This window comes from Ochotona princeps, chromosome 24 (genome assembly GCF_030435755.1).
Source record: "Ochotona princeps isolate mOchPri1 chromosome 24, mOchPri1.hap1, whole genome shotgun sequence".
Lineage (NCBI taxonomy): Eukaryota > Metazoa > Chordata > Mammalia > Lagomorpha > Ochotonidae > Ochotona > Ochotona princeps.
This window is the reverse complement of record NC_080855.1, coordinates 3,419,863-3,436,916: the sequence shown is the minus strand read 5'-3', so window position 1 is coordinate 3,436,916 and position 17,054 is coordinate 3,419,863. Positions and strand designations below refer to the sequence as shown.

At 48.5% G+C, this 17,054-nt stretch overlaps 1 protein-coding gene and 1 pseudogene across 1 annotated transcript; both read left to right on the top strand.

The window, feature by feature from the left end:
* The first annotated feature begins 8,468 nt into the window (after positions 1 to 8,468).
* On the top strand, positions 8,469 to 11,415 carry LOC131483266 (speedy protein E4-like). The gene is made up of 7 exons (XM_058681019.1): positions 8,469 to 8,550; positions 9,035 to 9,222; positions 9,253 to 9,460; positions 9,828 to 9,886; positions 10,315 to 10,400; positions 11,060 to 11,228; positions 11,356 to 11,415. The coding sequence occupies exons 1-7, from the start codon at positions 8,469 to 8,471 to the stop codon at positions 11,413 to 11,415; spliced, it is 852 nt and encodes a 283-aa protein (XP_058537002.1).
* Positions 11,416 to 12,793: 1,378 nt separating this feature from the next.
* On the top strand, positions 12,794 to 14,472 carry LOC131483293 (T-complex protein 1 subunit theta-like; annotated as a pseudogene).
* Positions 14,473 to 17,054: the final 2,582 nt, after the last annotated feature.

The window sequence follows — 17,054 nt, the reverse complement described above, 5'->3', positions numbered from 1 at the left end:
GATAGGATACCTGGTGTCTCGCTAATCCTGATACTTGCTTCAACCGGAAGTGGGAGAAAGTTTTCAGAGACACGGTGCAGCCTCAGCACGGTATCACAGGAGGTGGAGAGTGGTGAGCCAGGAGCCGGACTATGGAGACCACGGTGGAAATCTAACAGAAGGACCCAGACCTGGAACTTGCTGGAGGGAGTGGCACAATTGGCTGCAAGCAAAGAGTGGTGGACCAACGGCAATAAGTGAAATTGCATTGTAGACCTGTGGGTGACACAGCTTAGAAACCTGCCCCAAGCAGAAGACTCTGCTAACCAGAAGTACAATGACTAAGAGCAAAAGAAGAGACAAAGGCACAATGAATATTACCGAAAACTCCCCTGCAAAGGAGCAAAATCCTATGCCAATCTCAGAGTTAACTGAGGAAGACATCGAGAAAATGGGGCACACACAATTCATAAAACTCATTTGAAAGCTTCTGATCAACAATGAGAAGCACATACAAGAGTTCAAAGAATTTCCGGAAGCAATAAAGCAAATCAAGGCTGATATATCAGAAATTAAGAACACAGTAGAACAAATTAAAAGTACAATGGAGCGTCTCCAAAATAGAATCAAGCAAGCAGAAGAAAGAATCTCAGAACTGGAAGATATTTACTGTCGTCAGGGGAAAGCAAACAAAAAGCTGGAAGCAGAGCTGGATCAGGCCAAAAAATGTATTCAAGAATTGAAAGACACTATTAAGAGGCCAAATAGAAGAGTTATGGGAGTCCCAGAAGGTGCAGAAAGAGAAGTTGAGTTTGCAAATGTATTTAATGAAATCATAAAGGAAAATTTCCCTAATCTGGGGAAAGAATTGGGAAACAACATCCAGGAGGGGCACAGAACTCCCAACAGGCTTGATCAAAAGCGATCTTCACGAAGACACATGATCTTCAAGTTCTCTTCAACTGAACATAAGGAAAAGATCCTTAAATGTGCACATGAAAAAAATCAATTAACATATAAAGGAATGCCAATTAAACTCACAGGAAACCGTACAGGCCAGAAGAGAATGGAGTGACATGTTCCAGATTCTAAAAGAAAAAAATTGTCGGCCCAGGATAGCATATCCAGCAAAGCTTTCTTTTGTCTTGGAAAATGAAATAAAATTCTTCCACAGTAAAGAAAAGTTAAAAGAATTTGCCTCTTCCAAACCTGCCCTTCAAGATCTTCTCTTCAGAGAAGAGGAATAGCACCTACCAAAACCAAAGGCAAATGTGAAGCACATCCCAGTAAAATGACAACAGAAGACTAAACCAATGAACAACCCATTCCTAAAATGACAGGACCAAAGTACCAACCATACATATTAACCCTGAATGTAAATGGCTTAAGCTTAATCAAACTGACTCATAGATTAGTACACTGGATTCAAAAACAAAACCCATCTATTTATTGTCTAGAAGAGACACGTTTCATCAACAGAAATCAGCGGAAACTATATTGCACGGGTTTTGTTGTTTTCTGTTAGTTTCATCTCTTCAAAACACTTTCTTCTGATTAAATCATTCAGTGACTCGTAGATCTGACAGTAGCATCATTTTCTGCAAGAAGGTTCTTGATTTTCATTTCTTCAGCTACACGTTAGTCATTTAGTAGCATGTTATTTAACTTCATGGTGTTGTTAATTTCTTTTTTCTCCTGGATGTTGATTTTGTTTTGTGGTTTTTCATTGAAGGGGATGTATAGTAGCTGTGTAATGGAGACTGTCATATCTAGTAACATGTCATTTAACTTCAAGGTATTGTAAATTTCTATTTTTCATTCCTGTTGATGATTTTGTATTGTGACTTTCAGGGGATGTACAGTAGTTGTGAAATGGAGACTAACATCCAGATGTGAGGATACAATGTAGTATGCATTTCTACCTCCAGACAAAGATGGACTTACAAAGAAACTGTTCACTATATCTTGACAAGAGGATGCTGGACTCTCCGCCATTATCCATGCCCGCAATGATGGACATATGACTGTGTATGAAGAACTATATTTTAGTAAAGATAAAGAGGAACTAGGTGGCGGGGGGAAATTGGGGAGGGGACAAGGGAAATGCCAGGAGCCTATGGAATTGTATCATAAGAAGAAAATAATAATAATAAAATGTAAAACACAAACAAACAAACAAAACAACCAGGGTAGGCGTATGACACACTGACTTAGGTCTCTGCACTCGCTGAAACACACAAGAGCTCTCTCTGGGAGCAGGACATTCTAGGTCAGTGCATAGCACACACTGGGAGCAGGACAACCTGCATTGCACTTGGAGCTAAACTGTGGCAACAACTCCACAGTCCCTGTGTGATGAACAGAATTACTGGTGGCATCTCCCGATGGGGGCGGGTGTAGCACTTAGCTTCAGAAAGTGGAAGCCTTGGGAGAAATAAGATCTGGTGGAATAACTCCTTGAGGGACACATTTCAGCACACAGAAGAATGTTAGCCTGTGTGAAGCACCAAGGCCACATTCCAGGAACTAGGAGAGGACAGAATGACAGCAGAGGGGCACCTGGAGACTGACAGACACAGGAAAGCAGCAGACAAAACGCTGTGGTGTTGCAGGGACCAGTACCCCAGCGGCATTCAGCAAGTGGCGATCTGCATGGCACTGGCAGTCAGAACCCCACCAGCAACAAGGTGGCAAGGGGCGTTCACCAGAAGCCTAGCAGGAGAACTGCTATGTGTTGTGACCGAACCTGGCCTGATCCACACTCTGTTCTGCTGCTCAGATTCGCAAGTGGGTGATGTGTACTGGTTCACTACCCAACTTTTCATCCTACAGATACAGAATACACTTTTGGTTTTCATCAGTGAATGGAACGTTCTCAGACACTGACCATGTTTAGGCCACAAAACAAGCCTCAGCAAAAATGTTCAAAAATCAAAATTGTACCATGCATCATGGAGTGAGCTAGAGACCAAGAAGTAAAAACAGCCAAGAAGACTTGCAAATACATGCATTCTGAATAATCCATTACTACATGAGCACTGGATTAGAGAGGAAATCAAAGGGGAGATTTAAACATTGCTTGAAACCAATGAAGGCATCCACACAACAGATCAAAACTTAGGAGACACAATCAAGCCAGTGTGAAGAGGAAAACTCATCTCAATCCATGCTTACATTCAGAAACTCGAAAAGCATCAAGTAAATCCACTATCCTTACCGGTGAGAAACTAGACCAACAACAGCAAGCAATCCCAAGATCACTACGCAAAAAGAAATCATCAAAACGAGGGAGGAAATAAACCAAATAGACACCAAGAGTACGGTTCATCAGATCAATGAATCAAAGAGCTGGTTCTCTGAGAAAATCAACAAAATACACTCCCCACTAGCACAACGAGTCAAACCAAGGAGGGAGAAGATACACATCAATAGCCTCAGACATCAGAAAGGAAACATAACAACTGATACCTCAGACACACAGAGAATTAGTACGAACTATCACAAGCAACTATACAGCAACAAATCAGAAGAGCTAGTAGACATGGATAGATTTTTGGACACACACAATCCAGCAAGACTGAATCAAGAAGCAATTCACAATCCCAATAGATCTATAACATCATTGGGGTATGTGTATGTTTCAGTCCTATCCACTCAATCTTAACCATCTCAAAAAAAAAAGTTCAGAGAACTAACAGTGATATCCCATTGGTCATTGGTCATCTTTGACTTTTGCTAACTCATTTCTGCTTTCAAGATCCTGTGAAGAAGAGAAATACATGCATATATGAAATATCCCTCAGAACAAAGCATTTCCCCACAAAGCAGTTGCCTAGCTTGTTTTATGATTCCTTTTGCTTAATATATATCAATGTAGGCACAGCGATTTGGCCTAGTGGCTAAAGATCTCGCCTTGAATGTGCTGGGATCCCATATGGGCGCTTGTTCTAATCCCGGCAGCTCCTCTTCCCATCCACCTCCCTGTTTGTGGCCTGGGAAAGCAGTCAAGGATGGCCCAAAGCCTGGGGACCCCGACCTGCATGGGAGACCTCATGGAAATTCCTCTCTCCTAGCTTCGGATTGGCACAGCACCGGCCGTTGCGCTCACTTGGGGAGTGACTCATTGGACGTAACATTCTCCTCACTGTCTCTCCTGCTCTCTGTGTATCTGTCTGTGATATAAAAATGCATTTTAATAATAATAATAAATAATAATAATCAATCAATGCTGCTCCTGGTGTGATGGCTCAATTGGATAATCCTAACCTTGCAAGCACCAAGATTCTATATGGGTGCTGCTTTGTCTTCTGCTTCTCCATTTCCTAACTAGCTCTCTACTTGTGGTCTTGGAGGACACAGAGAATGGCCGAAAGCCTGGGGACCCTGCACCTCTGTGGGTGACCTGGACAAAGCTTCTAGCTCCTGGCTTCTGATTGGCTTGGCTCTGGCTGTGTGGTCACTGGAGAGTGAATATATAGCCATTCACACAATTCAAGGGAGTCTGTGCCACGTGACTCTCAGAAGCATTGTTTGTTCTACGTGACATTGCCATGTAACCTATCGATGGATCATGGCACATGCATACAGTGTAAAACTCAAAGCTTACAAAAAAGCAATGAAAAACAAACATCTGTAGAAGAATCTATAGGTCATACGAAGAGAAAAGAAGAGACAGAGACATAATGAATGTTACTGAAGACTCCCTTGCTAAGCAGCAAAAGCCTTGGTCAACCTCACAGTCAGCTGAGGAAGACATCAAGACTATGAGGGAGAACCCTGAAGACTCTCGGATCCTCACAAAGGACTATCAGTACGGGCACCAAGGACTTCATCCCAACAGCCAAGGAGAACACGGGGAATTGGAGTGCCTTTGGAGGCTGAGAACTCCGAGGTCACCCAGCCCCGTTGGGATCTACTACATGGGATCGAAGATGCACAAATCCTTCCTTCCTTGCAGGATCCAAGGTCCTCGCAACAACAGCCAGGACCCCTGAGTGGTCTGCAGAAACAGAAGAACACTAAACTGCCTTCGGGACTAGGCAGAGGAGCGTTTTCTGGTCCTTACTTAGTTCCAGCTTGGATCCCCACCCTCTCTTGCAAGGACCATCAGGGTCGCTCCAGATATCCCACCACCACCCCCACAAAAGAAAACTAGAATAGTTAGATACAGAAGTACAAGGAAAGCTTAGAACCAGACAGGAAACGGTCACCGTGGATCCACATAGACCTTACTAGGTAGGACACAAATGATTAGTTACTCCTCACTAGGGTATTGTAGATTACTCTGCACACCCCTCCTAAAACTGTTCTGCACCTCAACTGTTGAAAAAGGCCTTGTTAGATTTATAAGCCAGTTTACGCTATCCTAAAATCAGCAAAATTATGCTTCAACACTATAAACTGCTAAATACTCAAATGAAAATATAGACACGAGACAGCTGAATAGTACCCGATGGCCACTTAAAGGTGTATAGCAACCGGTTCTGTGTATAAACACAAATGGAAATGTCAATGAAGTAGTCACAGGATGTGGTTAAGGACTTGCATTGTTTTAGCATATTGATTACTCAATACCATGTCAATCAATTCCATCAAGTTGGAAATTGCTGTTGATGTTGTGCTGGGGCTTTCAATTGATCGGGATGATATTCTGCCAGCTCTACCTTCAGACCACAGATGGTCTCCCCAAAAAACTGCTGAATTTATCTGGACAAAAAGATGCTGCACTCTAGGCTTGCTATATGCTTGCGATGAAAGAATCTTGACTGAATTTGAACTGTAATACTGCACCAAGGTGGAGGAATCCACCATGGGGGGAGGACACGGGTAGGAGTTGGGGGAATCCCAGAGCCTATGAAACTGTCTCACAAAATGCAACAAAATTAATTAAAAAAATGAATTATGCATAAAACATTTGTGCAAATAATAGCCTTATCCGCTGTCCTGTAGCCCTTGACACTTTGTGCCCTAATCAACCAAGTGAAGATTATCAAAAATAAAGAAAACAAAAGTCATGGGTGTCCCAGGAGGAGCAGAAAGGGAAGCTGGAATTCAAGGTGTCTTCAGTGAAATCATAGGCAAAGTTTCCCTAATCCAGTGAAAGAACTAGGAAACAACATCCAGGAAGAGCACACAACTCCCAACAGGCTTAACCAAAAGCGATTATCACCAAGACACATGATAAGCAAGCTCTCCTCAATTGAACATCAATAAAACATCCTTAAATTCTACGTGAAAAAAATGAATGGACATAAAAAACAATGCCAATTAAACTCACAGGAGACCTCACACAGGAAACTCCACAGGCCAGAAGACAATGCAGCAACACAGTCCCAGAGTCCCAAACCAAAACATTGTCGGCCCACGATGTCGTACCCAGCAAAATTTCTCTTTGTCTTAGAAAATGACATAAAATTCTTCCACAGTTAACAAAGGTTAAAAGAATTTGCCTCTTCCAAAACTGCACAACACAGGATACTTCAAGATGTTCTCTTTTTTTTTTATTGCATTTCATTTTTTTAATTAATTACATTGCATTATGTGATACATTTTTTATGCATTGGGATTCCCCCCTCCCTTCCCAAAATCCTCCCTCCACGGTGGATTGCTCCACCTTGTTGCATTTCCAAAGTTCAAATTCAGGTGACATTCTTTCATTGGAGGTATTTACCAAGCATAAAGGCCAGCATCTTATTGTCCTCGTAAGTTCAATGGTTTCTTGGTGGGACCATCTCTAGTCTGAAGGTAGAGCCGGCAGAGTATCATCCCAATCAATTAAAAGCCCCGACATAATATTTCCAACCATTTACAACATTGTGGTATTAATTGACATGGTATTGATTAACCAATATGTTAATAGGAAAATGCAGGTTCTCAACCACAACCTGTGACTTCTTCATAGAATTTCAATTTTACTTTATATTCAACCATGTTCTATACACCTTAAAATGGCTTAGATTGCTATTCAGCTGTCTCACGCCTATTTTAATTTTAGTATTTAGCAGTTTATAGCATTGAAGCACGTTTTCGCTGAACCTGGCTGTTTTTCAGGTGGTCTAACTCTATAATTCTAACAGGATATATGTCAACAGTTTAGGTGAGCATGTATAGGAGGGGTGTGCAGAGAAATCTTCCATACTCCAGTGAGGAGTAACTAAACTTTGTGTCCCACCAGTGAGTTATAAGTGCATCCCCACTGACCGTTTCCTGTCTGTTTATAAGCATCTCTTGACAGAGTAAAGGAATAGCACCCACCAAAACCAACAACATCCCAGGAAAAGAACAACACAAGACTAAATCAATGAACAACCCGTTGCTAAAAGGACACGACCAAATTACCACCCATTCCTAGTAACCCTCAATACAAATGGCTGAAACTCATCAAGCAAACATCACAGATTAGCAGACTAGAACTAAAGAAAACGAAAACAAACAAACAAAAACTGAAACACACATCTGTCTCTTGCCAACAGGAAACATACCTCACTAACAAACTATATGAACATAACCAGCGGAAACTCTACCTCATGGATTTTGGAGAACTGGGTCTCCTCACTTGCTAAGCCTGAGCAGTGGACAGCATGCCCAGATGCACTTGGGCCATAGGGCAGCTCACCGAGGTCTGCAGACATTTAGTACCATGTAGACGATGGGAGACAGAACAACTCGGACAACTCTACAAACCAGGATTTAGCATCAAGCATCTGGGCAAACAGACACTCTAAGGTGGACAATGTCAGTCAGTAGACCTTGGAAGAAGAATTTCCTCATTCTTGCAGCAACAAAACCAACACCATTTCAGAACTATCAAAACCACTTAAGCAGTCCCCTCAGAGCCTGATCCACATCTGGGACCTGGGATCATATGGGGTGGCTGTCCTCCATCCCCAGCCACTCATGCGCTTAGGATGCTGGGTATGGCTTCACCTCTTCTTCTTCCCTTTCCCCAAGAACACAGAGAAGAAAATGAACATCAGAAACGATGGTGTCATGCATGTGAGCCTATTCCTCGACCCTTCCCATGGGATAGAGTGGTACACATGGACATGGATCCATTTCAACTACACAATCAACATCAAAATAAAATCATTTTATAAAAATCATTGCAAACGAGCAGGGAGGCCAGAGGCCTGGAGTGTGGCTGTGGACAGTGTGGTCAGAGATGGGGTCCTGGGTCAACCAAACGAATGTTCCACACAGGGTCAAGTGTCAGGCAGGTATGGCAGTTGCTCTTGCGATGATTAGAGCTGGTTGCCAGGTTGGAATAACAGATGACATCAGAGGATTCTGCCCCTCCTGATTGGAGGAGCCACACTCGGTGGCACCTGCCAGCACTGGCTAACTGCATCTTCTCTGAGCTGGGCTTCAGTGTTGACTCCCAGGCTGAGGAAGACATGGTGTGCGCTTGAGCCAGACAGGCTTGATCGGGAAGGACTGTGAGAGATCAGGGTGTGGGTCCGCGACAGGGAGCCAGGGCTTGGAGGAAGACCATGGCCAGCTGTGAAGCAGACTCCCAGATCGAGGACTGTCCCCAAGAGGCGATGGTGGCTGATGAAGTCCCAGGACCATCAGGTGAGGGGCCCAGAGGGAGTGGGGACTGAGAAGGTTGATGGGGAGGAGGAGGGTGGCAGCAGTCCTAGGGAGCTGAGGACAAGTGTGATGGCAAAGCAGGCCTCGGGGTCCGGGATTGGAGGAGAGGCCTGGAGGAGGGGACCAGGATGCCCACCAGGACACAACCCCAGGGAGCTAGGCGCAGCAGTGCTGAGACAGAGAAACGATTGGTGGTCCTAGATTTCTGAGGAAGAGTAGGAGACAGGCTGGGCGTTGTTGGGTGTTGGGGGTGGTGGCAAGTGTGCCATGTGTCAAGGAGCAGGCGGCCTCAGGAGCAGGCCCCAGGCTGGGGCTGGGGAGCATGGCCGGCTTCAGTTACTCTGTGGGGACCAAACTACAGACGGCCCATCACAACACAGCCAATTCCTTCCCACAGCCCCACGCATGGACACCAGCTCCGAACCCCAGAGTTCTGCCTGCAGCAGAAAGAGGCCTTGGTCCACAGCCTTCCCAAACTCGGGGTCGGACTCGGAGATGGAGGCGGCAACTGAGATGCAGGGCCCCTGCCCTCAGGGCTGCAGGGCGAGCTCGCCCCAGAACTCCAGCCACAGGTGCAGACAAAGCACAGAGCCCATGAAGAGCTGGGCTGTGGAGTGGCTTCTCGGGCTGAAGATGAGGCTGAAGAAGCAGCATGTGTCAACAGGGTCGGACTCAGAGACGGAGGTGACACCTGTGCTGCAAGGGCACCTGGCCTCAGGGCTGCAGGGCGAGCTGGCTATGGAGCCCAACCCAAAGGTGCTGATACACAAGCGCACAAGCCCCATGGAGAGCTGGGCTGTGGAGTGGCTCATCGGGTCGAAGATGAGGCTGAAGAAGCAGCGTGTGTCCACGGTGCTGCCTGAGCACCACAAGGTCTTCAACAGGCTGCTCGGTAGGGGATGAGATGGGGTGGTGGGTGGGGGTCTTTGGGTGGGTCCTGGAGGACCAGGAAGGAGCCTTGAGTGTGTAGTGAGAGAGTGTGTAGGTGAGAGACTCACCTTTCTGGGGCCTAGGGAGAGCCCTGGGTCTGCCATGCTCTCTGACACATGTCAGCTCTTGCTGCCCATGCCCACCAGTGGGGCTGGGGAGATGCCAGGGTCACTGTTATGCCGGGGTGTCTCCCACTGATCACCCCATGGAGACTCAAGTAGGGCTCAATGGCACATGGGCAGCCACTGCCATGTGCCTGCCTGAGACTTCCCCAGAAGAGGCCAGGGCCCGCCTGCTTCTCAGCCTAACACACTGGCCCTTTTTCCCAGAGGATCCAGTGGTCAAGCGGTTCCTGGCCTGGGACAAGCAGCTGAGACTATCTGACAAGGTGAGTGGGCCCAACACACACGGATAGATTGGGTTGGGGACACACGGCATAGCACCCCTGCAGTCATCTGCCCCTGCACTTGCCTCCACCCAGCACGCACACACAGTGCCTGCCCTTTCCTGAGGGGTCCTGCATGTGTGACAGAGCCTGTGGCAGCTCTGCTCCCCACCGAGACTGCTGCCTCTGTGCCAGGCCCCAGGTCAGGCCAGCCCGGATGTTGCAACTCTGGTGGGCGTCCCTGATGATCTGGGTCCACGTCCCCTGCTTCCTGCTCCTCCAGAGCCCTGGGAACCCCAGCTGCCCTCACTCAGATCCCTGGCAGTTGCAAGGCTACACTGGGTGGCAACAGCCCACAGCCCCAATCCCCAACACCCTGTCCTGATTCTCGTCAACTCAGGACTCACGTCGGGCTCCCCTCTCTCCCTCAGTACCTGCTGGCCATGGTCGTGGCCTACCTCAGCAGAGCCGGCCTCTTCTCCTGGCAGTACAGGCGCATCCATTTCTTTGTAGCTCTGTGAGTATTCTGCTTCCCGACTCTCTGCCCTGGCCCCTGTGGGCCTGAGTCCTCCGAACACCTGCAACAGCAGAGTCAGCTCCAACACCACACCCTCCCTCTGCTTCTCTGGCCTCCCAGCGCTGCTGCCCAGCCGGCTTCCGGGGCCACACTTTCTTATCCCTGACCTGCTGGGCCCAGGCCCGTGGGGCAGGGTCATGTCACAGTGCCCACAGGCTCTTACAGGCTTGGCCCTACTTTGCACATCTCTAGGCATCCATGTGGCACTGAGTGTAAGATGACAGCTCAGCTTCTGCCTTTTTTTGGCACATCGTTCACTCAGTACAAGGCCTTGGCTGCTACATGCCATGGGCCAGAGAGTGTGACAGGGAATGTGGAGCTACAAGCTGCATGTTGAAGGAGTGCATGGGAGTGCATGGACACGGTGTGTCTGCACTAGGGTGCATGTCTGCGCAGTTGGGGAGGTGTGTGCACCTACATCACGGTGAAGGGGTGGGGAGGGCAGGGATGGCATGGATGCAGTGCCCAGGGCGCAGTGGGAGGCATTCTCTGCCAGTTCAAGTCCAGCTAGAGGGGCAGTGAGGGTGCCCATCCAGAAGCTGGGCTAGCCAGTGGCCTTCCTGCTGGGAGCATGCCAAGAGATGGGCTTTCTTCCACAGCTACCTCGCCAACGACATGGAGGAGGACGACGAGGCCCCCAAGCAGGCCATCTTCTCCTTCCTCTATGGCAGGAACTACGCCCAGCGGCCCTTCTTCCACAAACTGCGCCTGCAGTTCATGCGCTGCATGGCCTGGAAGGCCAGGGTCACCCTGGAGGAGTGTGAGGAGGTAGGTGGGTGAGGCTGTGGCGGCTTGAGCAGGGCCCAGGAGCCGGGCTGCAGGGCCCGGGCTTGGGATGTGGGGACAGATCAGAAGGGCCAGGGAGGAGCCTCTGAGGGAGCGTTTGTCTTTCCAGATCCAAGCCTATGACCCAGAGCTCTGGGTGTGGGGGCGAGACCGGGCCCTCCTTTGCTAAGCGGCTGCACTGAGACCAGTGGGCACCGGCCAGAGGGCAGGTACGTGCAGGTCCTTGAGGTGGGCTGGCAGAGGGCTGTGTCCAGTCTGCGAGATCTGGGGGCCCCTTGAGCTGCACTCCCTTTGGTCATCCCCGCCTTTCTAAAACCTTGTCCACATCCACACTGCGAGATCATTACATGGGACTGTGTGCACGTCCAAACCTGCCACTCAATTCTGCCGTGCTCTGCAGTCACCCACAGTCACTTTCCAACACCCCTCACCAGGTTGGCCACACCAGCATCAACACTGCCCCCTCACTCCCACCTCTGCCGCCTTGGCCCCTCCTGCAAGGTTCCACCGCAGCAACACCTCCAGCATGGCCACTGGATCTGCACACTTTTGTGGCAAGTGCACATGTGGGACATGCATGCATGAGTCTCCTTGTGGGTGGGGAGGGCACCAGCTAAACATCTCTATCTACTTTCCAAGTGTTGCTATGCTCATGGAATTTGCCAGAACGCTGGAAGGGTAAGCACTGGAACATCCCAAAACTTCAGGGATGTGGGCTGGGCAAGGACGCACCTTGAGCCGTGAGCTGAGTGGTGAGGGTCCGGGATTGGGCATGGACTCTCCTGCTGGCGAGTGGCCCCACCTCAGGCCCAGAGTCAGGGACTCCCACGGACAGGCCCAGGATGGCTGAGGACCAGAGTTCAGGACCAAGGGCCAGGGCACCAGGGAGTCTGTCCCCCAGCCCACCCGTGCGTGGGCACACAACTTCCTGAGAGTCACGTCTGACTGGATCTCTCCTGCTTCCAGGTCGGTGAGCCAAGGGGACACGTTCTTCAGCAGCAGCAGCAGCAGCAGCAACAGCAGCAGCAGCAGCCAAGACACTAGGGGCCACTGCGAGATGGCGGAGAGGCCTGCTGGGTGGCAGTCTAGAACAACCCAGACTCTTTTACATCAGCATCCCCACCATGAACTCCTGGGAGCTGTGGGCACTCCTAGGGCTGTGCGGTGGGACAGGCATCCTATCCAGTTCCATCTGGCCCGAGACTCCAACAAATTGGCACAATTGATCTCCTCCCCTGAGACAGCAGCTGCAGCCCTACCCATTTATTTATTTCATGAGTTCGTTTTCATCTATCTGGTCCCCACGGTCGAAAACCATCAGAAGGGACCAGCGTTTGAACTCATCATTGGGATGAATTGCACTCCAATTGCATTTCTAATGGAGTGCATATTCTGTAGTTAGCTCTTATATAATGTATACATTTATGATCTATTTTATGAAGAAAATATTTATAAAATCTATTTTTAGAGATAATTAAGTTTATCGCACAGAGTCTTGAAATAGCCACTGTTGACCGAGTGCCTGAACGGTTTGCTGCAGCCTGGTCATGGCGCATCACGTCCCCAAAGCTCCAGGCTTTGCCCAGATGCTCAAGGAAGGAGCCAAACATTTCTCGGGATTAGAAGAGGCTGTGTACAGCAACATACAAGCTTGCAAAGAGCCTGCCCACACACCACGCACTACATATGGACTGGATGGAAAGAACAAAATGGTTATCAACCATCTAGAGAAATTGTTTGTGACAAATGATGCGGCAACTATTTTAAAAGAACTAGAAGTACAGCATCCTGCTGCAAAAATGACTGTGATGGCCTCTCACATGCAAGAGCAAGAGGTGGGAGATGGCACAAACTTCGTTCTTATATTTGCTGGAGCTCTTCTGGAGCTAGCTGAAGAGCTTCTGAGGAACGGGCTATCGGTTTCAGAGGTCATAGAAGGTTACGAGATAGCTTGCAAAAAAGCTCATGAGATCCTTCCTGATTTGGTGTGTTGTTCTGCTAAAAACCTTCGCAATGTCGATGAAGTGTCATCTTTACTTCGTACCTCCATCATGAGTAAACAGTACGGCAATGAAGGGTTTCTGGCCAAGCTCATTGCTCAGGCATGTGCTTTTATCCTGATTCTGGCCATTTCAATGTTGATAACATCAGTTTGTAAAATCCTGGGCCCTGGGATCTATTCCTCCCCAGTTTTACATGGCATGGTTCTTAAGAAAGAAACCGAAGGTGATGTAACATCTGTCCAAGACTCAAAAATAGCAGTATACTCTTGTCCTTTTGATGGCCTGATAACAGAAACCAAGGGAACTGTATTGATAAAGACTGCTGAGGAATTGATGCATTTTAGTAAGGGAGAAGAAAATCTCTCGGATACACAAGTCAAAGCTATTGCTGCTACTGGTGCAAATGTAATAGTGACTGGTGGCAAAGTGGCAGACATGGCTCTTCATTATGCAAAGAAATACAATATTATGTTGGTAAGGCTGAACTCTAAATGGGATTTCAGAAGACTTTGTAAAACATTGGTGCTACGGCTCTTCCCAGATTGACTCCTCCTGGCCTTGAAGAAATGGGGCAGTGTGATAGTGTTTACCTCTCAGAAGTTGGAGACACACAAGTGGTGGTTTTTCAGCATGAAAAGGAAGATGTTGCTATTTCCACCATAGTACTTCGAGGCTCCACGGACAACTTGATGGACGATATAGAAAGAGCAGTAGATGATGGTGTTAATACTTTCAAAGTTCTGACAAGGGATAAACGTCTTGTACCTGGAGGTGGAGCAACAGAAATTGAATTGGCCAAACAGATCACATCGTATGGAGAGACATGTCCTGGCCTGGAACAGTATGCTATGAAGAAGTTTGCTGAGGCATTCGAAGCTATTCCCCGGGCACTGGCAGAAAACACCGCTGTTAAGGCCAATGAAGTAATCTCTAAACTTTATGCAGTACATCAAGAAGGAAATAAGAATGTTGGATTGGACATTGAGGCAGCAGTTCCTGCTGTAAAGGACATGTTGGAAGCTGGTGTTCTAGATACTTACCTAGGAAAGTACTGGGCTATCAAACTGGCCACAAATGCTGCACTCACTGTGCTTAGAGGCATCAGATCATCATGGCAAAACCAGCCGGTGGACCCAAGCCTCCTGGAGGGAAGAAAGACTGGGATGATGACCAAAATGATTGAATGGCCTCATTTTGACTGTAGCTCAAGGTTGTATTTGTAGTAGTGCTCTAGCAATTGCCTCATGTTTTCTTAGTTCCTTAGATTAAGTGTTTTGTGTTTCTGACATCTTGATGTAATAAAAGTGTTACTAGCAAAAAAAAAAAAAAATAGCCACTGTTGTTAAAAATGTTTTTTCTATAGCTTTCTGTTAGCATTTTAATTCTTTTAAATATTTTTTAAAGATTTATTCATTTTATTACAGCCAGATATACACAGAGAGGAGGAGAGACAGAGAGGAAGTTCATCTGTCCAATGTTTCACTCCCCAAGTGAGCCGCAACGGGCCGATGCGCACCGATTTGAAGCCGGGAACCTGGAACCTCTTCCGGGTCTCCCACGTGGGTGCAGTGTCCCAAAGCATTGGGCCATCCTCGACTGCTTTCCCAGGCCACAAGCAGGGAGCTGGATGGGAAGTGGAGCTGCTGGGATTAGAACCGGCGCCCATATGGGATCCTGGGGCGTGTTCAAGGCGAGGACGTTAGACACTAGGCCACACAGCCGCCAGGCCCAGCATTTTAATTCTTACATACATGATACATACATATAATTTTGTTCCAGTTTAGAAATTTTTAAAAACTCTAATGCTTATATAATCTACGAGATAGTAAATCCTGCAATTTCCTGATTGAGTGTTTGTGGAGATATGGGTGTTTGTTAGTGACTTTTGCCAAGATTCCATTGTCAGGTTCATCTGGCCTTGACACCTTGAACTTGCATGAGGACCGTGGTCTGTCTCTATGTGAAGGGAGAATGTGAATTATACCTCTTGGGGACATGTAATAAAACAGTCTTCTTACCTCCACCATGCATGCTGGCTTTTCTGTCCCATCTGGCGTGCTGTCACGTGGTCTTGGTGCACCATGGGGTGGTGGTCCCTTGACTCCCTTGCTGGACTCTGAGCACTAATGGTGACTGAGTCTTCACCTGCAAAGGGCCTTGGAGCAGGAGGCGTGGCCTGCACTGGAGTGCAGAGAGACCCAGGATGCAAACCTGGCAGGTGCCTATAGGTTAGATGATAGGGACAAGAAAAGTCAGCACCTGGTTTAGTGCCCAAAGCTTCTCAGCCACCAGGGCTGGGCCACAGGCACACGCGGGAGGCTGACACCTCTGTAGGCAGCACCGGGCAGTGGGGACACTCACCTGTGCTCAGGGAAGACATGGCCACCCCTCCCTCAGGGACAGGCTCCCACACCTGGGGCTGCACCTCTTCCTCCTGGGCTCCTGAGGCCAATGCGCTCTCCCCTCCTGTCAGCAGGGAACTGGAGGAAGACTCTGCTGGCCACTCCGAGGGGCCGTGACACCCTGGCTGGTTGGTTCTGCTCCTTGCCTGCTAGGTCTGGTCTCTCCAGCACTCAAGACTTCCTGCTGGAGGCCAGGCAGCCTGCAGTCTCTTTGGTGACAGTCCCCACCTGTCCCCTAGGCTCAGCAGACTTCCTCTCTCTGTTGACCCAGTCAGGGTACGGGTGCACGTATGTCGAAGCCACAGTGTTTGATAGGATGCACCAGACACTCTCTAAGGCGACAGGGCCAGGGAGCCTGCCAGACTGTGGTGAAGGACAAAGGGGAGCTCCTGCCAACTCCAGAGCTTCCAAACATGCACTTCTTTATCAGAGAGACAGAGCTACAGAGACAGAGAGGGAGAGACAGAAAGCTTCCATCTGCTGCCTTCCTTCCTTCCCTGAGGGCTGCAACAGCCAGGACTGTCCCAGGTAGAAGCCCACATTCCAGGACTTCATCAGGTGACTATTCCGTTATCTCCTGCTGCAGCTTCCCAGCTTGTATTCACAGAGCAGCCGGGACATGAACTGACATCTCTCTGAGGTCTTCTCTCTGTTCCTGGTGAATGGGCTGAGGAGGGGCTGGCTTAGAGGCGCAGGCTCAGCAGGCAGAGAGCCATTGCTTTCCATTTCCCTCACGGCAGCCTTTGGATGCACTGTTTTGGGTGTAGGTTGGCTTTTTCCATGCTGCCCTAATCGGGGGTGGTGGGATGCAGGCTGAGGAGGACCAGATGGCACAAGAGCCTCGATTCAGCTCCCAGCAGTGTGGCCATCCATCCTGTGTCCTAGCCACTAGCTGAGGCACAAATACCATGGCCCCAACCTGGCACCGCTCGCTGCCTCTGAGGATAGGAAGAGGGACTGGTGATGTTTGGCTGTGTTATGACACTACGCAATACTACGCTAGAGAACCATGTCTGAGGAAGATTGTGTGGGGCATATGTGGACTCACCCCCGTGCAATTGCAATACTCACTGGATTGCTCAAGAGTTATGGCGTCCATGGGTTGAGCTGAGCATCACCAAGGAACCTGCTGGCACTCATGGAAACTCGGGTTGCGAACAGACCCAGCTCATCCAGGATGCAGCCCCTGTAGGAACACACACACAAAATGATATGTAGTGGCAAGGGCAACAACATGCATCAGCTCACACGAAAGACTAGACAGAAGGTGCAGACTGCAGGGTTAGGAGCTAGAAACCTCTGGAAGAAGTGAGATCTGGGTGTGAGAGTGGGCCTGTTGGGGGAATGTGGGGAACTAGCCTGGCTAGTGGTCAGTCCGGGCATGGCTGATCCCCTTGTTGTCA

What these genes read in the sequence shown, in the direction of transcription:
- LOC131483266 (XM_058681019.1), top strand. Translation starts at nt 8,469, where the DNA reads ATGGCCAGCTGTGAAGCAGACTCCCAGATCGAGGACTGTCCCCAAGAG. An exon ending in AGCTGAGACTATCTGACAAG is followed by an intron (nt 9,887 to 10,314) that starts GTGAGTGGGCCC and finishes TCTCTCCCTCAG; the next exon opens with TACCTGCTGGCCATGGTCGT. An exon ending in ATCCATTTCTTTGTAGCTCT is followed by an intron (nt 10,401 to 11,059) that starts GTGAGTATTCTG and finishes TTTCTTCCACAG; the next exon opens with CTACCTCGCCAACGACATGG.